Source organism: Xiphophorus couchianus, chromosome 14 (assembly GCF_001444195.1).
Source record: "Xiphophorus couchianus chromosome 14, X_couchianus-1.0, whole genome shotgun sequence".
Classification (NCBI taxonomy): domain Eukaryota; kingdom Metazoa; phylum Chordata; class Actinopteri; order Cyprinodontiformes; family Poeciliidae; genus Xiphophorus; species Xiphophorus couchianus.
Window position 1 is genome coordinate 17,890,839 of NC_040241.1, and position 26,096 is coordinate 17,916,934.

Consider the following 26,096-nt stretch of genomic DNA (forward strand, 5'->3'; position numbering starts at 1 on the left):
CTTTTCAACTTTCTCAAATGAGAAAATCATCTTCTTGACTTTTTATAACCAGAATCTACATGGAACTGGAAATATATATATTTTTTTATGTTTAAGTGTACCAAGGTGTTTAAAACCAATAATCTCCACTTCCTGACCCTTTATGATTATTGACCAAAGTGTAGCGCTGCACTATCTTCCAACCTCTCTTCCCGATACAGCGCCTTGATTTTATTGCTATATACACTGACCTTGTCATTTGATAATTTCACAGCAAAGCGATTGAGTTTATCTTTTGTTGGTTAAGTTATTGCAAAACTAAACTGCAACAACAACAAAAAAAATACAGAATAAGACATTTTGGCCTCAAATTGAGACTGGGATTCATTGTTCAAGAATCCTTATCCAGTGTCAGAATAATGTCAATAAGATTTATCACCACTGGAGACACAGCACAGCTACACTGCGAGCCAACAGGAACAGGAGGCATCTGCAACATATTAATTTAGCTGGGCAGCTCCACTTGCCAACACACACTGCTTAATTTAAAATTCCTGCAATTTTTCTGAAGTGAAAACGTATTTATTTTGGCACCAACAGCAGGTCTACAGAAAAGAGGGAACGGATTATTATGCAAAAAGGAAAAAAAAAAAAAAAAAAACCTTTAAGCTTTCTGTAACATTTATACCCTGCTCATAATTTTCCATCATTATCATCGGATGTAAGTAAGAGTTTTCGAGGTTCGTTTCGACACAAATAGAGAGCAAAAGAAACAGAGCTAATTAGAGTTTGGGTGAACGGTGAGGTAGGAAAGTGAGCGTGTCAGAGGTGAAATCAAGGAAGAAGTTACACAATAGTGAGGAGGTGGGTGGAGGGAAGCAGAGGAGCGGTGCTGCTTCTGCTGCTAAAGGCAGACAAACGTCAAGCATGACACGCTACAAGAGGATACCGGATGTAAGCAACGACTTCAAAATAAGAGTTACTGCCTCAACTGTTACGCTCTTAAAGGTTATTTGGCGCCACATTTTATTATTAATAGAAATGATTAATGGAATTAATCGTGATGAATCAATTAATGAAATAATCGATTAATTGTTAAATAGAGTACTCAATAAGAGGCCATTTACTGAAAGACCAACATACTGAGAGCAGGAATGAAGCAAAAACTATAACAAAAATATATACATTTTTGCATTAAAGATAAAAAAAACTTTATTTAGAAGTATGTTTAACCCATAAGTGTCCGTTTTAGCTATTAAGCTGTTAAACACCTTTTGCTATCCATTTATTAATCCAAAATTAAATCAGCAGGACAGCTGTACACTGAATTACTCAAGTAAGAGTAGCAATACTTCATTATAAAATTCCTCAGCTAAAACTAAAGCATAGTAAAAAATACTCCTAAAAGTATTTTTCCCCCCAAAAAGTTACTCAAGTAAAGGTAAGTAGTTAACAAACAGACATCTAAACACAGTAGCACCGGACCAGCAAAATAAAACAAAGAAAACAATGTAAATGGGAGCAACAGTTTTAACTGCTTTATTTTAAACAAGAAACAAAGTTAAATACAAAAACACTAGACCCGGACCAAAACCAAAGCGCAGATTAAAAAAAAGGCTAACATATCGCGCCAACACGATTTGCTTTTATTTTGAAAGAGCCAAAAGGAAGGGGTTGTTTGTGTTTAAGCCAGCTGTAGGCGCTCTGCCGCTCCATCCTCACTGGCGGAGTGAGAAGAAACAGATAAACCAGCTGCTGACTTTACACGGACAGTACTGAACTTTTCACGGAACCGCGCGGTGTCTTTTTGGACCGCTCTCGTTCTGCCCTCACCATGGCATCGCCTCACACTGTCGCGTCTTTACAAAACCGCTTTTTAAAACGCCTGAGGGACGGAAGTGAGGAATAAGAGGGAAGTCGCAGTTGGAGATAATTAAACCCACAATATATTTATAAAAAGCGATTTTCTTTGATCAAGTTCAAGTTGAATCGTCATTGTTGTTGATTTTCCTGGAGGAAAGTTGGTCTTAAAAGTGTGGGATCATGGACGCGCATGTTAAAGAGGGACAGCTCTACGTGCAGCACCAAAAGTTTGGGAAGGTGAGAGTTTTATTGTTTACTTATTTACTTCCACTGAGCAAACGACTAATATGTGTGTGGCTGATAATGCGGATCTCTACTGACGCATTAAATGGTTTTATTTCTTAGCAAAACGCTCATTACACACCTAGAAATAGCCCTGAACCTCTAAGCATTTACACAGAAAATATGAAGATGACATTCACAGTTTTAAACTAATAACATGTTTTTGTTAGTAAGTTGGCTGGTCACTGATTTAACTTTGTTATTGTGTTGTGATGCTGAGTAAAAACACTGTGAACACGCATAGGAAGAAAAGGAAAATCCCTTATGCAACATATTGCAGTTTAATGCAATTTCCTGAGCAGGGAGAAGGCATGAGTTTCACTCAAGATGAGTAAATTATGCTTCATTTTATCTTTTTTACAGTATCAACACGAAAAATTTACCAAACCTCCTTAAATTATGTGTGTTTTTGTCGCTAGAAATATTTTGTAACTACTCAAACATATCTTAAGTAAAGAAAAAGTGGAGTAGTTTTCCTTTCAGCCAGCTGACCAGCAGTGTCCAGCAACAGATGGGATAGGAGTAGTGTTGCTCCAAATGCTCAACTTCAGCACATTCTCTGGCATCCCATTGAAACAACTTTAAGCTGAGCGAGAGAAAAACTTATAGATGTTGGTATGCCTTTAAATCATTAACTGGGTCATGCAGGTTCTGTTTTATGACCCAATTTGGGTCAAGGCTTAGCAGTCAGACATCTGCTCTCATTACTTCTGCATACGAATTAATGGCTGACTCAATGGCTGCAAGGCGGCCTGGTCCTTCAATTTTAAACCTTGGTATGCCTTCATACCAGTTATTGGACCAAACCTTAGGACACTGGCGTTCAAAGACAGCCTTCAAGGCCCGGTATGCTGCAGGTTCTAGTTCTTACACTGAATCAAATGATGGTCCACTAGCAGAAAACTTAAGCGATCAAACTTATGCTACCAAAAAGCCCGTTGTTATGAGGTTGAAACAAACTCAACAAACAAATGTCAAGTGGCATTTTCAAGTAATATAATAGTTATAAAGAGATAATAATGCAAACATGAGTAAACTTTAAATTCTAATGAATATGTAGCGCTGAAAGTGGAAGACAGTTTAAATATTGAAAATAAATAAACAAAACAATAAATGCAGAGACTGAAGTCTCTTAAGCAACATTGACCTACAGTAAAGAGGCTAGTTGAGACCAATGCACCAGACTGAAGCCTTTTATCATCCAATTTTTGTTAGAAATAAAGAAAATAGAAAAACAATCATCATTCGATTAATTGATTTATTGTTTATTAGGGATAGCATGTTTTCGTGTTGATTGCGATCATCCGCACGACTTATCAAACTACCTTTGACTCTGAAAGCGGCTCTCTCACACCTTGTTGCAGCCAGCAAACCAACAGAGTGAAACTCCGATGATAAACACCTCAGCTGATGTTTGTGCCTTCCTGTGTTTGGCATCCATGCTCCAGTTTAGTCTCTCAGCAGCACCGCTAGATATAACAACTCGGTCAGATGTCCAGACTTGTGAGACGGTCTTTGTCTGGCCTCGTCTCTCTGTCTCTGGTGGTCATATGACACGAACCGACAAAACATTCTGGCCCCATGCTTCCTGTTCTGAAATCACCACTTCACAATGCATATTTATGCTCCCAAGAAACACTTTCAATGTCTTTTATAGTGTGTTTTCTATAGAAAATGGACACGCATTATTTCTGTGCCTGAGCAAAACAGAAGTTTGCTGAAAGGGGGTAGGGGGAGGCGATGAAAAAAAGCACGAGTGCTTGCAGAAAAAATAGAACAGGAAGCAGAACCTTAGTTATTCTGAAAGTGTTGAAACTAGTTTGAGGTTTGCTGAGGTGAATTATGCAATCTTCAGAACAGTCAGTGGACAGACACACACACACATACATATGTACATATAGGGCTGATTCCCACGTGTTCGGTTGGAAAATGTGACAGAAAAGGAGCCAGGTTTCTGTTTCAGACTGTTGTGTCTTTTTTTTTTGTGATGTGGGAAGTTGTGGCAGTTGTTGCAGGTCCACAAGATGCAACAAATCAAGCTCGCAGACGCCATGTGCAGACATTCTGGCAGCCAGACTTTGGTCACGATTCTCTTGAAAAAGAGATTTTAAATCTAAATGGGAAATAAAGGTTAAACAAAAAAAACAAAAAAAACTTAAACAAGGTTCTTCCTTGACTTGTTTGCTTTTGAAGCAAAAGCGCAATATGTGATAGTTGTCGTTTTATCATTTACTGCAATAAATTTTGATTTATTGTTGTATTATTGTTTTTAAATTGGAATTTATTATTTTTACTATTACTGTTTGCTAAGTATATAATATGATTAAGTGCATTTATTCTGTGTCGTCTACTGATACAAATCTCATGTCTTTATGCGACTGTTGTCCAAAAGAAGCGTAAAGAAATGTATTACTAGTGAAAATGTTTTTGAAGAGCATTATTTGTTTATGTGAGGCTAAGATTGCCATGTTATGCAGTCACAGTCTGTGTTTCCATTACAAGATTGAAATTATGAAAAATAAAATTGCTTAATGGAAATGCGACAGTTTTGAAAAAAGTTGTATTTTTATATAAAGTAATTGCCACCGTGATTTTTAATGACTTTTTGCGTGAAGAAGCTTATTTACGTGTGACTTTCATTTAATTTCTCATTTATTGGAAACACAGCAATTTCATAATTGTGTTTTTTCAACATCAGCAGAATATCAACAATTTGCACACATTTAATGCAGCTAATGCCAAACAGTAAACTAAGAAATGTCACAAATAGTTACTTATCGTCACTTTTATTGTTATCTCAATACCACAAAATATCGTGATAAAATATTGTTTTTTCATGTTTTATCACATAAAAAAACCGTGATAAATATCGTCCATATCGCCTTCCTAACTTTGTCAGTTTTTGCCAAAAAATCTATTTTAACAAAAAAACTCACAACTTTTTTCTTTTCAAAAGATGATTTAGGCAAAAAAAAAAAAAAATTGACAAAGTATTACTTACCTTAAATAGGACATTATGTTAGGAAGGTGACAATATTTGACACGGAGAGAATTAGTAACAGGTTGCCTTGTAAAACTTGTCACACTCTTAGATGTTTTGTGTATTTTATTGAGAATTTACATAAGTCGGCACAAAGTGGTACAGAAATGTTAAAAGGGAGAGAAATCTAATTTTCCTTTACTATCTAATCATAAACGTAACCCTAGCGCTTTGTACTCGGCTCTTTTTTTCATGCTGATGCTTCTTAATAAAACCGAATGTAACCAATTTCCCTCAGGAATCACCAAAGGAACAATAAATATCTAAAAGGATGACTGTTTTTAAAGTTGCTGTTGTAATTACAGCCTGTAAACCTGCCAAGCTGTCATCCAGACTCTGGTTCTGGATACAGATCTGAGCAGCAGAGCTCAGAACAATCATATTAAGTGATTGTTCACCAGATTTACCGTGGAGTATCTGCATCAGCTTGCCTGGCTCTACCGCACGCATGTTAGAAGCTGCTCAGACTTGTGCTCTGTTGACCTGCAGCTAGCAGAAGCTTTCAGCGACCTGCTTGCAGCTGTCGACCAAACACTGGCTGAGATTTTGACTTTGTCTCCTTATTGGCAGCAGACAGGTTCAACCGGGATGTGTGTCATGCTTGGCCAGAAATACATTCCCTGAGGCTATGAGATTTATACAACATCAGTTCAGGTTATTGGTTGGGTTTTTACTGTCAGGTCTCCTCCCCTTCTTTTGCCCTGCACTGAGATGCTAATGTCAAACTTCCCAGAAAGAAGCACCAGATCATTTATGGTAATAACTAAGTACCTTGATGTGGTCAAATAATTATGCTTATAAACTGTTATGATTTAGGAAGAAGGATGTCATTTACTTCTCAGCAGAGCCGGCAAAAGGCATGTGCACGATAAATGGCCGCTAAGAGCACCAAGCTAGCATGATTTATTTAAAATAGCATGAAATAATACAAACTAAATGCTATTACACATGGAAAATGATTTCTATATTATTTTTATAGTTGTTGCACAAATAATAGGTTAATCTCTTCCTTTCAGGTTGGACAAATATAAGATGTCAAACTTGCTAAAGCCGCGGTATGTAACTTTTATAAAAATATTTTTTACATATTTGATGAAACTGTCAGTATGTTGTGACAGTTTGGAATGAGACAAATAATCTGAAAACAGTTGAGCTCCTCTACTTTCTGGTGTCTAGAAACAACCAATCAGAGCCAGGTGGAGGGTCTTAGTGCTGTCAATCACTTCTGTGTTCGTGCCGCTCATCCCCTTCGACTCCCTCTCTGCTCTCTGCTATGATACAGCTTCTCCCTGTTGTGAATGCTAGGGCTAGTTAGCATCATAAACGGTTTTGCATTGCTCACAACAGTGAGTTGTTTCTTTGCCATTAGAACATTTAGCAGCACATTCACAACGATGATTGACAGCGCCAAGACCTTCCTCCTGTCTCAGATTGGTTGTTTTTGGCCTGGAGCGGTGCATTTCTTCAGACGGCAATAGTAGCTCAGCGAGGAGATTGATTTTTCACAGGCTATCTGTCTTATATTATTCTGTCATGACAGGGTGACACATTAACAAATGTGTAAAAAATACATTTTTAAAAAATAAAATCTACATACTGAAGCTGTAACTTATTTATTGTAAATTTAGTGTTTGTCAGCTGGTGTTATTTTCAAATAGTTGAAATAATATGGCACACTTAAATACCACTACGTGTCTCAAAATCCAATTTTTTTTTTGTTTGCTACTCCTGTAAGGTCAAAATCAGTAATAATAACACTGGTGTGATATGTAAGGTAATTACAAATAATGCTAATGCTGCTAGTATGTATTTTGCATATGAAGTGGCTTAGGAGTGATAATGTATCTGGTGTTGACATGTTGGTATGAGGGGCCTCAAATGAAAAGGCTTGGGCCGGCCCTGGGTCTAAGAGATGTTTAGGTGCCTTAAGGGACGTTTTTCCTCACAGTTTCTGTTTCAGCTTAAAAATGTATGTTCTGCACTAAACGTTAGAGATGATGGATAAAAATGTGGTTTAATTTAAAGCAAAATGAGGCTTTAATGCAGAATGCCAAACTTTGAGTGTCTGAAAATGGAAAGACTATATGACACAACGGCAAATTCATCATAGAAACCCTTAAAATGTAGCTCTAGAGGAGCTGCAGAGAGCCACAGCTCAGGTGTGAGAATCTTTCCACTATTAGTCCTGCACTCTCTGAATCTCGCCTTGATGAACGAGTTTCAGAAAAAAACGTTCAGCGTTGCAAGAAAGTCTTAAAAACTCCCTTCTGTGGTTTACTGTCTACCTTCAAAACAACTCAGAAACACAGTAGTGGCAACATCATGCTGTGCATATGCTGGTCAAAGCTAATGGAAAAATATATTGAGCTAAATACAGAGCAGCACCCAAAGAAAACTGGTTAGAGCCTGCAGAGTAACAAAAGAGTGGTACGCCACAGTATAGTGTGCTATGATGGCCTAGTCAAAGTCCTGACCGAAAACTCGTTGAGCATCTGCTGTAAGACTTGAAAGCCTATTCTCTCAGGCTCTCTACAATTTAACTAAGAGACCCAAAAATATCTGTGAAAAGTTATTTTTTTTAGGTTAATATTGGCAGAGTGATGTTAATACGCCACCCACACTTTTCAGATTTTTACCTGCATTGTTTTACTTCCATGTTATTATACTCTGCTCCCCTGCAAAAAAAACAAAAACAATTAGCAGTGTTTTTGTAATGAAATGTGAAAAAGTTATAGGGTTGTGATGAATATTTTTTTAAAATGTAATTTTGTGCTTATTTTGGCCAAATTATTCAGCACAAACTCAATAAATGAGCCAAGAAAAACTTAAATATCAACGTTTATATTAACGTTGATATTCGTTGAGGTTTGTGCCTCTGCTTCGGCTCTCCTGGTGAAAACAAATCACTTTCCTTGTTTGTTGTTACAGAAGCTCGTTAATGCCACATCAATTTAAATCTGAAATGGTGAAATGAGGAAACAAAACACTGTTTACATAATATATGGCAACACGCATAGCAGTATACGGGGGGCCAAAAGTGTCGAGTTGATTGTAGTCGTGGGCCACAAAAAATTGTAATTTATTAAATGTAATAATTTTTTTTTGTTTAAACTGCATACCCAATATTTGAATGAAACTAAGTAGTTTTATTTCAAATTTGAAACATACAAAAGGACGAAAAAAATATGAAAACTTTTTTCTTTTAGATTTCTTTGTCAGAATTCCCAGTGCCAGAATATGAGTCAGTCTTTCTATGAATACTCTTTATTTATTTTGCCAAGTTTAATAGATGGGTCTGGTTTTGAGTAAAAACTCACAGGATGTTTTTGGTCTTATTTGCTACAAAACAGAATTTTGTGGGTGAGGAAAGTCATTAGAAAAGATGACTAGGTTTTCCGTTTCCTTTTTTGGAAGATTGCAAACGATTTAATGTTTTTTGGGTCTTTTTTATAATCCCAGACTTCAGTGAAAATTTAAAAAAAAGTGTATCTGCATCAGCCCCCTGGACTGGTGAACCAAACTTTATTCAGTTTTTGATACCCACCATGTAAATTGCTCTACATAAAGGCCAGTTTACTAAAGAAAGACGATGAAACAAAAACTGATGCTTCTGTACAGGATTGAAGAGCAACAAACAGCATGTGCTGGATGATAAAGCATTTTCTCTGCTTCATTAGATCATCAATACATTCATTTTTATGATCTAACGTCGCCTTGTCTCAACTTAAAGGTTAATACATCAGTTTTTAAGCCACATCTGAATCATAGAATTGCTCCAGTTAGTGCTGTCACATAAATACAGTCATGGTTTTTGTTTTTATCTACTACTCCATGATGTAGCCGCACTAATCCGTCTATTTCTGTTTTCTTTGCATCTTCTGATTCTGACTTTTGAAACGGTTATCCAGATTTCCTCTTAAAACACGTACAACACTGTATTTTAATAGTTCAAACACCAAATATCTCTCAATATGTTTTAGTAAGCACAGTGGAAACTCTTAGCGCTACCACAGAAGCTAATATCTACAGTTTTCCTTATTCCATGTACGTGTGTACAGCCAATTAGTGACAAGGAAAATAAATGGTGCTTCTGGATTGGCTGCTTTTTAAATGCCAGACAATAGCGAGTCAAGTAGCATTGCACCTGTAGGATATTTCAGCTTCCCAAGCTTAGGTTTTTAAAAATATTCTAGATATGTTGCTGGCAAATTTTCTGTGAGTAATTTGGAGTGACTTTCTGCAGAAAAATGTACCAGTGGTTTGGAATGGATATGCTGCACGGACGTGTCATCCATGTTGATCTGCTGTGGACATTTGCATTCTCTAAATACAGATTTCTCTCTTCTGCACAAGCAGTTTCTGGTCTTGCGTACCATGAGGCGATAGGGACACGCAAGACTAATCATGCTGAGAGCGCCTCTGCAGACGATTGTCAAATTGAAACATGTTTTCATTCACTCTGTGGTCAAGGCAGTTAGACTTTCTCTCTTTTCCCTTCCTCAGAAACCCACTTCACAAACAGCCTCTTTAGTCCGTCTCGTTTTACCAAGCAGACACGCTCTGATAAACAGACGTTCACACTTTCAAATAAGCCCACTGGTTTTCTGCTTTGTGTCTACTCACGCTAAGGAGGTTTAGTTATTCTTTACAGTCAAAGATAAAGATGATGTTGTGTTTAACCAGAGGGATGTTTCAGTGGCGGGGTCGCTCTGCATGCACGCACAAGGTGATATTCTAATAACAAACGCAACTCGTACGGGAATGGGTTTCATTATTGTGTATTTTTAGGCAGCCAAATTGAGCCGTGAATCACACTAAACATTTCAAACTGGGGTGTTGTTCAGAGCATTTTGGGCCTTTATGTTGTTATGATTGTTTTATGAGACGTTCATAAACCACCAAATACACTTTTACAAAACTATAAAGAAAGTCACTCAAGCTTTCCTGTTTCTGTAAAACTCAGCTGGTTGTTGCCACACCAGTGAGGAAGTTTCTCTCCGTCTCTCTGCCATGATCTTTTTTGCATAATTTCCACTCAGTGCAACGCTCTGTTGCCTTATATGGACCAGCTGTTTCACACACACTTCAGGACCACGTTGCAACACGGCTCAGAGCGTCACACCTCGTACGAGAAAACTGTTGCATGAAAGCAACTCCAGATGGTCCGCGCTCAACAGCACGAACAGATGGACGTATTTACATATTAGCATTTTTCTGAACCCGCACCTGGACGCAGAAGAAGGAAGCAGAGAGAATCCTGGGTAATCACCTTCCCACATATATCCTGTCCTCTCCGGCAGTTATCTTTGAGGCCTCAGTGCGTGTATGCATATGAGGTTAATAAAAAATGTGCTCGCCTACACAACGACAGATATTGTTCTGGCTAATTATAAATGTCACAAGTAACATATTTAGGTCAAGGACTTTCAAAGCCTGCAGGCAAAAAAAACCAACTTGTCTGTGATGGTGAAAATCAGACAATATATCCAAACTATTTGCCATGTGGGAAAAAATTGTCAAGTTAAAAGTAGGGCTGAAACGATTAATTCAATTATTAATCGTGATTAAACCAGTTAATCACGATTAATCGAATTAAACATGATTAATTGATTATTGAAATAATCTTCAACTAATTTTGTAGTTGATTAATAGTTAACAGACTGAAAAAAAGGTGGAAATCTTGTTTTTGCTGATAAACCAACACATTCAGAGCAGTAACTGCCAAAGCTGCTCAAAATAAACATACATTTTTCATTTAGGATAAAAAACCTTTGTCTGTAAATAAGCTTAAGCCAAAACTCTTCAAGTAGCATAGTTTTAGCACTAGAGGAATTGAATTATTATATTTTTTCATTATATATTTATTTGCATCTTTTAATGCATTTCTAACATGGTATAAAAAGGCTTAAAAATGCTCGATCTGATAACTGATTAATCTTCAGAGTTATTGATATTACAATATTTTAATAAAGTCAAGACGTCTGATTTGTGAAGAAAAGGGAGCTGTAAATCATATCAGGAAACATAAACACCTGCAAATTTGTCTGGTTTAAAACAAAATCAAACAAACAAAATGGGCCATGTTGTAAAACCTCCTGCTTTATTTAACCAGGTTTTCTACCAAAACCACAAGAAAAGGTCACTGGATGTTTGTGGTCCGATTTACTAAGAAGTGCATTAAAAGCAGATAAACATGGTTGATTAAACAATGAATACTTTGTGCTTTAACTTCAATTCTAGTACTTTATTTTGAACCTCCAGCTGGAAAAGCTAATTTGTGCTGTTTTTGTTTGCTGGTCAAAGGCCGCCAGACATCACTTCGAGGGCGTTATATGGCCCCCGTGCCTCTCTTTGGACACCTCTGAGTTAGGGTGAAGCTCAGATAGTTTCATTTGGTGAAAGTTCATAAGCATTAAAATAAAACCATAGCATCAGATTAATAAAGTCATACGATTTTAGCCTGAGATCAAGTGTTTCATCGCCAACACCCTGTGGCTATAGTTGTACCTGGGCCTTCATGCAAATAGCGTCATTCTGTAATTAGACCGACTCACATGATGCTTATTTTCATGCTGTGAATGATAGTGAAGAGATGACCGCTTTGAAGAGTTCATGTAACACCAGAACCTGCTGTCAGGATGTAAATTTGGGGCGTGCTGTGGTGGCGCAGCGGGTTAGCACGCCCCACGTTTGGAGGCCGTCGCGGGTTCGACTCCCGGTCCCGACGACCTCTGCCTCTTCAGAAAATGGCGCCGGCTCAGCTGGCTGCCTGCAGACACAGCTCCTGTCGTGTGCTGTAACTGCGAAATAATTTCCCTGCTGGGATGAATAAAGTAAAAATTATTAAATATTCACATTTAGTCACTGAGATCCACTCTGAACTACACCTAACACAAAACCTAAACTCTTTGTACCTTAAGCCTTTTTTATACAATATTAGAAATACATAAAAGTGTGTGAAAACCCCTAGATAATTCAATTATTTAAAAATATTTTTAAATTTACAGCTAAAAAAAATACTTGCGACATCAAAATGTGAAAAATTCAAACTTTACGGCACGACTTAACACCAGTACAGTGTAACGTTGACCTGTTGACAATTTTTTCAATTATTAATTTGATAGCAGTAGGTGCTCAATATGAGATTTTTTCACAGAATTTGAATTGGGTGAAGCTAAAATCTATGCCACATGAATTGTTTTGGGTAGAAAATATTAAATGCAAATCGCACATATTTTTCGTACAGTTTTAACTTAATTACTACTGATTATGTTGTTCTTTTAGCAGACTGTGTTTTTGACTGGTTCTATACTCCAGTTAACAATCGATTACAAAATTAGTTGACTATTATTTTAATTATTGATTCATCACAACATTACCACATTACGTGGGGCTACATTACGTGTAGCCCCACGTAATGTAACGTCATGTAACATAATTCTGTGTAATGTCACACACCACCATGTTACGTAACATAACATAATGTAACATAATGTAACAAGCCCCATAGCATCTTTTCATAAAATTGAGTAATTCTCCTTAAAGTGGAGGGATGTCCTCTTAAGTCGGCATTCGTCTTGGTACAATCCGACAAATCAGCTTTGCGGCCAGAAAGAGGAGCCGTTATTTTTAGGATTCCTGGTGTTTAGGGAACCAAAACTCTAGTGAAAATCTGCCTTTTATACAGAAAAGGATTCAAGGATTTCTCTGAATACTACAACCTGCAGTTCCAACCAGCGTCCTGTAAGAGTCTTTTTGCAAAATCTTAATTAATTACCTTTATAAATAGAATTTATAAATGTAATTATAAATTCTATTTACCTTTATAAATAGAATTTATAAAGGTAATTACTGTTTATGTCACCAGATAAACAGTATATCGACATTTTTAGGACAGCTAACCTTTGGCTTGTAGCTCAGATAGTTTCATTTGGTGAAAGTTCATAAGCATTAAAATAAAACCATAGCATCAGATTAATAAAGTCATACAATTTTAGCCTGAGATCAAGTGTTTCATCGCCAACACCCTGTGGCTATAGTTGTACCTGGGCCTTCATGCAAATAGCGTCATTCTGTAATTAGACCGACTCACATGATGCTTATTTTCATGCTGTGAATGATAGTGAAGAGATGACCGCTTTGAAGAGTTCATGTAACACCAGAACCTGCTGTCAGGATGTAAATATTCACATTTAACTCAGTCTTTCTTAAGACTTCGCTCCTTTTTATTCTAACTTTCTGTTGGGTTATTGCTACACGGTCTTATAAAAGGTCTCTTGAATCATTTTATCTCTAGACATTTCCTGCATGATTTAATTGGGTATTTTTAAGCATGTTAGCATGGAAATTATAACGCAAGAAAGAAGCCAAAACGGAAAAGGTATTTTAAACACGTGGCTCAGTAGCTTGTAGAACATCCTCTGTCTAAAATAATCTAATGTAGTTGTTTTCTGTGTAACTTAATCAGTCTCTGGAATGTGTTTTCGTATACTTAAGGTTAGACATAATTTTAGAACCTCGTAAAGACCAATGGTGTGTCCAAATTTGAGTGCTGCGTCCAGTTGAAGACCGATTGCAAATTTAAAAGCTCCTCAAAAGGATTCAAAGGACGGGTCGGGGAGATTTTTGCTCTAGTAACAATGAAGCGGGAGATAGAGCAAATAACTATAATTTCCATTCTTATCCATATTTTTTGAAGGGCAGTATTGTTTACAGAAATGTAACAACACTTTTTATCGATGGTTTCGGTTGTGTGCAGTTTTTATTTCTGTTTTATTTACAGTTTTGGTTGCCGCGTTTTATTTTGGATATTTAAATCATCTGCCAGTTCCAGTGTCACGGGTTCTTTACAAAATTAAAGTTTATCAGTCGTGGTGAGGGTGAACCTACGTTATTATGCCGCTATTGATATATTACTAGAAACAACATTATAATTTATCACAATAAGTACTTGGATAATGTATCATCCAGCAAAATTTGTTATTGCGACAGGCCTAGACATACGCAGAACTAATGGTGGGAATAAATCTGAAGTCTAGTCTGCCAATTTCACCCCCGGTTCACCTCTATTTCTTTATAACTTTGCTTCTCGCCGACATCTTGACAGAAAACAGAGGTCTAAGTAACTAGTCTTGATTTCTAGACTAGACTGTTTTCTCACAGTATTTTAGTTCAGTCACATATATGGCTGTAATCACCCAGATGAAACACAGCATTTTGAGACACAATGAAGGTCAGAAAGCGTTTTTACGAGGCCTTTCAGTTAGCTATTATCAGACAGTTGAGAAAGGGGAACGTCCCTCTGATTGGAGCTCATATGAGGATCTGCAGCTGTTTTTCATTTTGTTCTCTTGTAGCTGGATTTTCCCAGCTGGTCAAAAGGTTATAAAAAACCACTGACCTTCCTGTCACAAGCTCCTCTCTCTCTCTCTCTCTGACTGTCATCCTGCTGCGTTAGTAACTGTAGGGGCAAACCTGAACTCTGTGACTAATGTAGTCAATGAAGCATGGCCTGTTGGGACTGCAAACTGCTGCCAGACTAAGTAGGGTTTTTCCAAAATCCATTTTATTCACTTTAGCTGCCGTGTCATACCTCTATACCATAATGATATGTATATCAGTGTGATGCTTTGTGTTTGTGGCTATTGTTAGCGCTAAACACGTGCAAACCAACTCCTGCCACCTGCGTGATTGTTCAGGGTTGAGTGTCTTGTTGTTTGTCCCCTTGGAGGAAGTGATCGTTGTTAGCTGTTGTTTTCTCAGGGTGAAAAAGATAAAGCTTCCAGCTGGTTTTGACTGTGGCGTGTCTTTAACTCGTTCAGGAGCTACTGAGCTTGTAAAAGCCAATAACTGGACCTGTCCCCGTAAAGGAAGCTTCAGTCTATTCCTGTTTTGGTAAACTACGGGTTTGTAAAGTAGTAGTTTGTTTCTGTTTTCTGTGTGTAATGTTGATAATTTACCAAAATAAAGTGAAACTGAACTGGGCCGAATATCTACAGTAGGAAATTTTGCTGTCATTTTTAAAGAATCACCCTTTTATTTCTATTGGTAGGCTTTAAAAGAGAGAAAAACAAAACTGGGAAAATGAAGATGATAGATCCATTTTCTTTTATGGGATGTAAGCAAAAAAGCACACAGTTACCGAACTAATAAAAGGAAAAATATATCTAAATGTTAATCGTATTTTTTAGGACTGGGCAATATGGCTGAAAAACCTATCACAATATAAGGGTTTCATATTAGTCAATATTGATAATTATTGATTAGTTTTTTGGTTTAAATATCTGAAAAACTGTCCATCTGATGGTGTGACCTATCCTGCTTTATCCACAGTTTCCAATTGAACTATTGTTCTCATTTTATGTTTTCATTTTTAAGCATTTTTGAGGCACCTGAAACTGCTGCTGCCAGTTACTCAACAGGTTGTTGCTAGGTAACCAAAGAGCGAGTGAGTTGCTAGGTAACCAGAGTGAGTGAGTTAGTTGATGCCACCAACCTGGCTGTGAAAGGTTGAATAGCTAAAGCCTTTCTGCCTACATCCCCCAGAATGCTATACGGTTCTGGATCGGTGTTCAGCGAAATAATTTAATGTTGTAGCTAATATATTTTCTATCCATATTGATTAAGTGTTTACTTTAGCACATTTGTTGTCATGTTTAAAGAGCCACCATTTTATTTTTTTATTAGACTTTAAAAAAAAGAAAAACATAAAACTTTTGGGAAAAAAAAAGAGCATAGATACATTTTCTTTCATGGGATGTGGAAAAAAGCAGACAGTTTCTGGCCTAATGATAAGAAAAATAGATCTTATTACCAGAACTTTTACTGTCCATTGTTGTGGAGATTGAATGAAAAACTAAAAATGAATTTAATTAAACAATGATCTAAACTTCAAAATCAGTGGAAGAAAAATGATGTACTCCTCAAGATTTAGTAGCACGTATTGAATTGTTACATTCTGATTGAAATTTTGTCTCATCAACCTCTTATGTTGCTGTGAAGTAACTTTCTCTGTAGAATCATTTTTCTGTATTAAACGACATAAATGTCGTTATAATTCCCAGCTGGTTTAAAACGTCCAGATTAAAGCCAGTTTTGATTTTTAGGAGATGAATTGCTGAGTACAGAATGACTAATTCTGAGAGTGGTCTCTGCCTGCTGATTCGAACAACTGATTTATCACCACATGCCTCCTACATTAAGCCTCAGGCAGCAAACGAAAGACCCACTTATCACTCAGACCGATATATTCAGAATAAACTGCAGTGTTCAGCCCCCATTGTTTGTGGTCAACCCGACCCGTTATCTCTGAGTGAAGATAATTTCTGACTCTTTACCAACTACCTCTGTTCACATCCTCTGAGTTTTTACAATGTGATCTGTAAGTTTCAGTTTTGGTTTAAAGTAACCCAGCTTGCACAAAGCACTGGTTTTCCATTGTTTGGACAGATGAAGCAAAAAAAAAAAAGAAGTTTTATGTTGCATCAGCTTTTACAGATAAAAAAATGTTAAGAGAAAACGTGCTGTACTGTTTTTACCATAGAGAGGACTAATTAGTGGATATGAGATCTTCCTGCATTTTGAATATTGCCTAAGAGCAATTGTACTTCAAAACGTTTTCCCAGTTATACAAACAATAACCTCTGTAATTAAATAGCAATAAAATAAATACCTCTGCTGTATTAGAAAACTAACCTTTAACATAACAATTTCTGTCCTTTTAATTATTGGATAAATAATTAAATAAAAATATGAAATATTCGGTGGAAATGAATAACATTTTCTTTTTAATATGGTAATAAAATTAGACTTATTTAATAAACAAAAAAGTGTTCACTTTAGTCTTTAAGTTTTTCTTCATCCTCCCTGTTCTTCACCCATGTTTTGCTCCAAAACTGCCAAATAAACATGAAAATCTTTGCAAGAAGTGAAATTATATTGCACAAGCAGAATATCTGTAAGTGACTCAACAAAAAGCCGGTTCCTCTCCTTCGTTCACTGGGTTAGTGACGGAGCCAAATCAACATTTGCATTTTGCGATGGAAGAACAAAGACAAACTGCAGTCTTAAGCAATCCAGAGAAAAATGTTATGCTTTTGGCCTTACAGTCTTAACTCGTACTGCCTCTTTTTCTTTTTTGTGACTATGAGATATTTTGTCATAGACAGAAATACAGATTTTAGCTTTCATATGGTGCATTTGTCCCGACTGGGATGGCATGAGGGAATTTTCCTGTGTAATGTGACACTTTTGGCAGTTTTATCATATCCCAAGAGCGGAGAAAAGAAAGACCACAGAAGTTAGCTTCTGTGCTAGCACTAAGTCTGCTTCCACTGTATTAATGCATATTAAGGTATTTTTGATGTTTGAACAGTTTAAAAAAAGTATTTGTAAGTGTTTTTGGAGCAGGTTTTAAGTATTTGAGGGTTTCGGTTTTTCACAGGTGGTTGTGGTTTGCTAATTCTCACAAATACTAAAAGTTCACGGCCCTATTTTTTGTTGACTTTAAATTGAAATATGTTTTGCAACTTATTTTGGTTTGGTGACTGTTAATGCCACATAATTTAAAAGACATTGACCCCCTGATCAAACAAAACTATCTGAGTGACTGATGGCAGATAACATTTCTTGGAGTTATACCCTTCAATACAGCAGATCACTAGCGCATTTTAGAGAATGACTGAAGTCCAACAGTGCCTCCTTCTCTTTTGACACATGGATTGTTTCAATACTTTCTTCATTGAGCCCTTATTTGTTTTCCACCCATCAGAAATGGAAGAAAAACTGGTTCGTCCTCTACCCTGCCAGCCAAAACGGCATCGCCCGCCTCGAGTTCTTCGACTCTCCCTCGGGTGGAGGAGGGTCCGCCGGGAGCTTGGTTAGCGGCTCCAACGAGAAAACCAGGAAGCTGGACAAGAAGATCATCCGACTGTCGGAGTGCATCTCCATTCTGCCTGCCCTGACCGAGAGCTGCCCCAAAGACAACATGGCGGCTTTCTGCGTGGAAACAAATGACAAGACGCATGTGTTTGCGGCAGAGAAGAACAACGCGAAGGACTGGATGGACACCATGTGTGACATTGCTTTTCAGGTATTTCTGCCATTCTGCTCTCACCTTTTGTTGAAAACAGGATGACCAGTTCACTCATTTGGTTGCTAAAGGAAATAAGAGTGTGCACCAAGTGACTAACACATAGGTGGAAATGTTTTTTTAGGACTTCCTGTGCATGTGTCTGCTCTGTTTGATGTCTCTCTTGTTCTCTAGTCTCTGAGCCTTACTGTGATCAAACACAGACAGAAAATTAATTTAATAGGAATTACTGAAAATTCTTATTGGTTGTGTTGCCCACACTTACAGTGTTTTCCAGTCCAGTAGAGCTGGTTTGATTGGGACCAATATTACATTTTCAACTGGCACGGTTTGCTTTCTGTGTGAAACGGTCCAAACTCTTTGGAGAAGCCTGTTCCCTCTCTTCTTGGCGCTGCACCAAGAACCACTGAAGGAACCGACACAAAAGCCTTTGAAGAAGACATGAGCTCAACTTCCTTCTTCACAAAATGTAAACAAAAATGGAGTGTTGTCAGATTTTAGCGGTTGTAGGATTTCTCTTTGGTCTTTGGTAAAAGACCACAAATCATACAGCGTTATCCCGTAACTTTTGTTTTGGTTGTATTGACCCAGAATACCCTGCGCTGTAGTCTGCTTCCTGCTTTTAGACCATTCAAACCGCACCAGAGTTCACTTCAACTAAACCAAAATCTAGGCTTTTAGGTGGACCAGAGTTTGCTTTTTTGGTCCGGATTAGAGTTCACACCTCCCCAAATGAACCAAACTTTCTAGGCAAACGGTTACAGTGGCCTACGCAGGTGTGAAGGAACAATTATTATCCAAGTGGCTATCCTTGGCATATTTTTATGCACACTGTGGAGTAAACAAGATGAAGTAAACAGCTTACTCTTTCATGGGAAGGTGGAGTAATAAGATAACTAACATGATGTTTTCTCTCTGGTTGAGTACAGGGGGGGACCGGCAGCAGCCTGACGGACAGTAATGGAGGACCCCAGGACCTGCAGATGTCTGAGAACCTCATCTACTACTCCAGGGAGGAGGGTAAGGACATTGATCAATTTAGTCTTATGACCTTTGGTTGGAAACTCCAGCACGATCCCTAATGGACCTTATCACTTGACAGTGAATGAGTTCTGGGTGACAGTTCAACGCACCGAGGCGTCTGAACGTTGCGGGCTCGCAGGAAGCTACTGGCTGAAAGCAGAAAACGAAGCGCTGATTATAAAGGAGCCCAAGACAAAAAGGAACATCCTGGTGTGGCCCTACAAGCTCCTGAGAAGATACGGCAGGGACCGGGTGAGTGCCTCACCAGACAAACTGAACAAAACACACAAAGAGCAACTCTTGCTCTTTTCTGAGCAAGAGTTGCTCAGAAAACTCTTAGAGGAAGCTTGTTGGCTGCAGCAGTGATCATAAGGAGGAAGCATAAATACCACAGATGTGGTCAGATTATATTTAGCACCCCCGTTTGTGGTCATTTCTGTCTCGCAATGTTGTTTCAAGATAGAGTATGTGATCTAAAACTGACAGATGACCTTTCAAGTTTTTATTTGTTGTCTGTTTATAACAAGTGTAACATGACTGATTAGAACTTTGAAACCTGCCGATACCAATTTTAGCCAATTTGTAGTTGACTTTAAGAGATACATTATGGGAAAGTTTTACAGGACTTCTTGCTATGGGCAACCAGTAATTATTTATATCAGTAGCAGACATGATGCTACACCATCAGTATCTTATATTAATGATTAGCATGATTATGTTTATTAAAACAGCAGTGCCCATGTGTATATTTAAGAGTAGTGATCCTCATGTTTCAGATTTGTCCCTACTCCATCAAACCTAATTCACATGCATTCTCACCCGAGGAGGGCATCAGTTCATTTATGTCAGGTATACGGAACCCAGTAAATGCCAAAAACATGGAGGCCAGTAACTGTTTCCATTGCAAATGTGGCAAAACTTTGTCAGTATTCCACTGTCAGAATACATGATTTCACAATTCTATTTAATAAGAAACTCAGTTAAAATCACATGTGACTAAGTTTGTTCGAAGGATCAAACATCAACTTTGTTGAACTCCATTAAGCCTCTTTGTTAACTGATGAAAGTCTTGCTTTCTCTCGCTTTTCTGCAGTCTTAAGAAACTTCAGATACCTCCTCGACACGTCTGTTGCTACGTCTGTTCTTCCTCTGACTTCATTGTTAAACACCTGCTACTCTTTGGTTTTAAGGTTTAGCCTCTACATAGAAACAACTGGTGTGTGGAAAATGAGCCGTTTCAAAAACCTCCCGATTGTTAAGTCACAATCAGCACCGTGGCGTTGCTTAGCAACCCCAGAGGAGCTCCAGCACACTCGATAAGCTGGTTTTACTGCTGTATTTACTGTACAGTGGCTGCTGGAAAAGAGAACTGCTTTGTTGTTGACTTACCATCCAGAAGTCACTTGCTCTAATATTGTTGTTTGTGCAGGAAGCTCCACTTCTGCTTTTCAAAGATGTTTTGCTGCAACAAAAATAATTGACCCCTGAAATAATCGAAAGAAAATAATTAATAAATATAACTGACGCATCTGTTTTGTAGCCATTTTTACATGCAAGTGTAAACATTGAGTTAGGGGGCGTGGTCAGCAGCAGCTTATTTGGATTTAAAGTGACAAGACGCCCTAAAACAGCTGATTTTGAAAGAAGCTCAAAAGCTAAAATCTCATTATCTAAGAATGATTTTGTGCAAAAAATGTAGCTAACATATTTAATATCATAATCTGTTCAAGGAAGCATAATAAATCTGACTTAATTTCGTCTTTTCTTTCCCCAGGTGATGTTTTCTTTTGAAGCGGGACGCCGCTGCGATTCCGGCCCTGGCAACTTTACCTTCGAGACAAAACAAGGCAATGAGATCTTCACACTGGTTGACTTGGCCATCCAGTCTCAGAAGGCCCACGCCGAGGAGCGCCACCTCAGCGGACCTCAAAGCTTAGACCCCGACTGCCCGTTGTCCCTCCAGTACATTCGGAGCGGCGTTCCCGGCTGCGGCATGGCGGCGGGAAGCGGGGACAGCAGTAGCTGCAGCAGTCGGGAAGCGGACGGCGATTCCGGCGGCAGCAAGCCGGGCTCGGCTGACGGAGTGCTTGGGAAGAGGGAGGGCGGAGACGGAGTCGGAAGAGGGCAGGGAGGACACAAAGGGAGGAGCTTACCAGAACCCCCAGCTCCCAGAGGACTGGCAGGGAAAGCTGTAGCCCCGCTGGATGAACAGACAAGTCTTTATTCTGAGCCAGCCGACTCAGTGCGACTGCTTGTTCCCAGTTGTGACGGCCTTTACTCAGACCCAGTGGACACCATCAAAGGTCAGAACCAAACCTCGCCTCCGGTGCCAACGCCACGCCTTCGACCTGTGGGTGACGACTCCTGCGGAGGAGATCATCACCACACGGGAAGCAACCAAAAGAAAGTTCCCGACCTGTATTCGCATTTCTACGACCAGATTGGCGTGGACCTGAGCCAGAAGACGGGCGCACTGAGTCTGAACGGGTCGGCTGGAGGAGGAAGAGGAGCCAGAAAGGGGGTGATTGGCAGCAAAAGACCCCCAGGAGGTCATGGGGAAGGGGCTTCACCCCCTCCTGCGCCCTCTGCGGACCACATATATGACGAACCAGAAGGCTGCGCCAAAGGAAGCAGCAGGCTTCCCGTAAGCCTTGGGATGACTGTTTATGACGAGGCCCGGTTGGAGCCTCAGAGGCAACAGGAAGAGGTCGGGCCTCCATCAGGACTGGACGTCACTTACAGCATCGGCTCCCACGGGAAGCCGACGGAGCTGCAGAAACACTCTCCAAAGCTGCTGGGCCTAAGTCGCGGAATGCCGCAACCTCCGACGCCAAAGTTTCCCAAACCTGCCACCGCTCCAAAGCCCAACAAGAGCGCTTTCGCTCGGAAGGAGCCAGTGCCTCTTCCCGCTGGGAAACACGCTGTTTCCAGTAGCAACGTAAACAACAACAACAACATGTGGAGCTCCAGAGGAGGCGGGAAGGAGCTGTACAGTAGAGTGTCGAAACAGAAGCCTCCTCCATCCGTTGTGTGGTGTAATAAGAACCACCAGGCCCCGCTCAGGGCACCTGACATAATTTATGACAACTTGGGAGACATTTGACCGCTGCTGTAAAACGCGGACCAAAAACAAATCTTTACTTACTCTCTCTCGCTGAAAAACGGAGAGAAGCTTCGGAGTAGAACGCTGGGCGTCTGCCTCGGGATTTTCTCGTTTCACATTCGTTCCGTCCACGCGGACTGCAACAATTATCTGAGACGGTCAGCTGGTTCGGAGGAGATTAGCTCACAACTATGAGAAAACCACATTACGGGCGCAATTTGAAATGTGGATTGCAGTGATCGCTGGGCCACCCTGTGTGCGTGTCATAGAGCGGGAGAGTGTTTGCATGGGCAAAGCCATAATTGGCATACCAAGCCACAGTGCGGCCAGAGCCAGCCACTTTACTGGAACACACACACACACACTCACGCACACAACCCAAATGGATTTGTCTTCACTTTAACAAGCTGAGAGAAGGAAAGCGGCCTGGTTCCTCTTTTCCTACAAACTCCTGCTGTGCTTATGGAAAAGACAGACATATTTTTGCACTGCGTCTCTTCTGTGTTTAATGTGAAATAGAATGTGATGGTCAGGAGTCGATCTTTGACTTCAACAATAGGAAAGCTCTTTATTATTTTTTTCTGGACTCCCCCAATGAAACGGGGGGAATAAAAACAGGACGGCTTCGGGCTTTGGAAACACAAAATGGGTCAGAATCTCTCTGCATGTTTTGTTGGTTGGATTTTAAGCCTGAACCCAGTAATGGAAAACAAAACAAAAAACAATTGGGTTATAATATAAAGTATTAAATAGAATTGCACGCATTTGAAACCATATTTAAAATGATAAAAACTTAAAATCATTGAGAAGAGTTGACCACTGCCTCGCTTTCTTATATTTTGAAATTTTGACATCATTGCCCATATATGGTATTTTTGAGTGTTTTCAACATCAGCAATACATTTATTTATTCTTCTTTTTGACTATCCTTTGTCTAAATGTTAAAGAATGTGTTTATTCTATACACTCTTGTTTATCTGCATTTGCTTCATTTTTGGAAAACAATCAGGGAAATTTCAGAATTTTAAATGTGTGTTTTCATATTAATAGTGGTAAATAACAAAAATAACCAGCAAAAAATGAATCCCCTCCACACCATGGGCTCGAGAAGTATATGATTTACATTAATGATGCACGTGTAAAGTAACGGGCAGTGTTTGCCACATGCACTAAAATGTTTTTAAAATATGTATCACAGTCCGAACCCATGAAAACATTCGGTGTGAGTTTAACTTACCTTCATTTACAAACATTTAAGGACCACCACAGTTAAAATCCATGAATACTTCAGATTCCCTCAAAAAATACCAAATTTAGTTGTTCAAACACCAAATATGCCTTAATATGTTTCAAGTGGAAACCATCTTATTACTACCGCAGAATCTTCCTTATTTACGCTCTTTAAGCAACAACCAATCAGCATGAAGGAAAATGACTGAAGCTTTTTTTATTGGCTGCTTTTGAATGCCAGCCAATAGCGTGTCAAGTAGCATTGAGTCTGAGTATTTCAGCTTCCCAGCTGCATTTTTCCCCCCATATTTTAAGAAAATAAATCTACAAATGGACGCGTTTTCGGTGAGTAAATTTGAGTCACCTTTCACAAAAAATCTGCAAATACTGAACCGTGAATCATCAGTGGTGTAGAGAGGAAAAATGTAACATTTTTAATATATTATCAATATTAAACACATGAAATTATGGGTAAAAAGAAACAATAAATTGGCCTGTTTTTCATATTCTGACACTCTCCATCTAGTAAAGCATGTGCATCACTCAGTGACGTCACTCGCCATATAGGGAAGACGTTTGTTTTCATTTATTTATTTTTCCCAACAAGTTCATGAAGCAATAATAATAATAATAAAAAAATGCTACAAAAGTATTTTTAAAAAAGAAATTTTATTGTCCAGATTTTATATTTTTGTGTCCATCTGAATTTTTATTTTACAAATTAAAATATACAGAACAGAAAATGCACTGTCTTGAAATATATGTGTACAAATTTTACTATTTTAAAACATGGGAAAAAAAAACATTATATATTTTTATACTATAAAAATCTAAACAGAATAAAATTTTTGCTTGCCTCAAATTTTAATCTAATATTTTTTCTATTTAGTAAAATATGAAATATCCACTTGTTTTTTTTAATGGTGAGATAATCCAATTACCAAAACATGCATGGACCCAAGAGCAACTTTCTGCACAAGAATCCTGAATGTGTCTGTCGATAGATTAGATGAACTAAATATGAAACTAATCAATGTGTCGGTCTGTGTGTAAACGTGTCACAAACAGCTGTGCTGTCTGGAAATGTATCTGATAATAAAAGTGTCTCTAAACGTTATTTTTCTCTAAACTGAGTCATTAAACTGTTCATAATTTCTTCCCCTCTGTGTTCTGGTCCAATCAGAATCTGTTGTTCGTGTTAGAAAGGACTTTTCTGTGCTGGAGCGACCGGGACAGTAAAAACAGTCTGACCTCATCCTTCACTTCTCTTCCTCTGCTCTGTTTTTGTTGTTTCAGTCTGTTTCCAACCACTTAATCACGCCGTAAAAGCGTAGCCTCAAAAGCAAAAGCAAAAAAAAAAAAAAAGAAGGAAAAAAGACCCAAACAAAGACGTTCTTTCTTACTTTTCATCCTTCCTTCTCTGCCTCTAATTGTGTTGTTTGGTTGCCGAGGCGACAGATAATGGTGGCTGGTTTGTGTCGGACCTGCCGTGCATCTTAACTGCGGAGTGATACCGTTAAGAAGACGAAGATGAAGGAAAACAAAGTTTTAGATCCCTGATTTAATGTGATGAATGCTGTCTGGATTGGTGAACCTGCCTGTGTCGTCTTGGCTCACAAACAGGTACAGGCTGTTCCACTTACTGCCCTCTCTCTCTCTCTCTTTTTTTTATTTCTGCCCTTTTTCTTTCCCTCACCTGCTGCTAGAGTACTTCCAGCTCCGGAAAAATAACTGATTACATCTGCTTCTCTCAGACAGAGGGAGGGAAGAAAAACAGAAAGCGAAAAGAGCTTCTGTTTTTCTCGTTAAACTATCTTTGAACTCATCAAGGGAGGAAAAAGGAGCGTTTGGCTAAGGGGGACTGTGTGCATTTTTTTCTTTCATTTGCGTCAACACTTCCTCTTGGAACGACTAACAAGCTGTTTACACGTTTACAGGTCCTGTGTGTTTCAGTATGTAGACTTTTCTTTTTAAAATTAGGGTCATAAAACCTCCATAAAGTGCCAACAATAGGATTCCAACTTCGGTTTTGACTGCAGTTCTACCTCCACCGAGTCGTCTGCTGAAGAACTAGATTTGTTGTTTTATTGTTGTTGTTGCAGTTTTACTGCTTTATGCTTGGCAGGTACAGTAGCTCAAATGTTCATTATTGCTGTACAGTGGCTTAAAGAAAGCATTCATACCGAGAGAATCCAACAAGCGACGGCGTTCGTAACTGAGATGAAAGGAAGATGATGCAAAGATTACATTTATTTTCACAAATAAAACTTTAAAAATAGCACATTTGTATTCACACCCCCCATAATCAATAATCTGCATTTAGCTCATTTTGTCTCTTCAGAACAGAACAGAAACTTATTATGTTGTAGGTCTGAACTTTGACTAGACCAGTGTAACACTTATGCAGCCACTGAAGCTTTAGCTGTTTAGTCTCAAAGCTTTTGCATCTAACGGGTTCATTCAAGGATTATTCTGTATTTAACTCC

At 38.6% G+C, this 26,096-nt stretch overlaps 1 protein-coding gene across 1 annotated transcript; it reads left to right on the top strand.

The window, feature by feature from the left end:
• The first annotated feature begins 1,677 nt into the window (after positions 1 to 1,677).
• Positions 1,678 to 24,769, top strand: dok1b (docking protein 1b). Its single transcript, XM_028038864.1, has 5 exons — positions 1,678 to 2,079; positions 17,934 to 18,254; positions 19,184 to 19,274; positions 19,357 to 19,529; positions 21,052 to 24,769. The coding sequence occupies exons 1-5, from the start codon at positions 2,023 to 2,025 to the stop codon at positions 22,378 to 22,380; spliced, it is 1,971 nt and encodes a 656-aa protein (XP_027894665.1). The 5' UTR covers positions 1,678 to 2,022; the 3' UTR covers positions 22,381 to 24,769.
• The last annotated feature ends 1,327 nt before the right edge of the window (positions 24,770 to 26,096 follow it).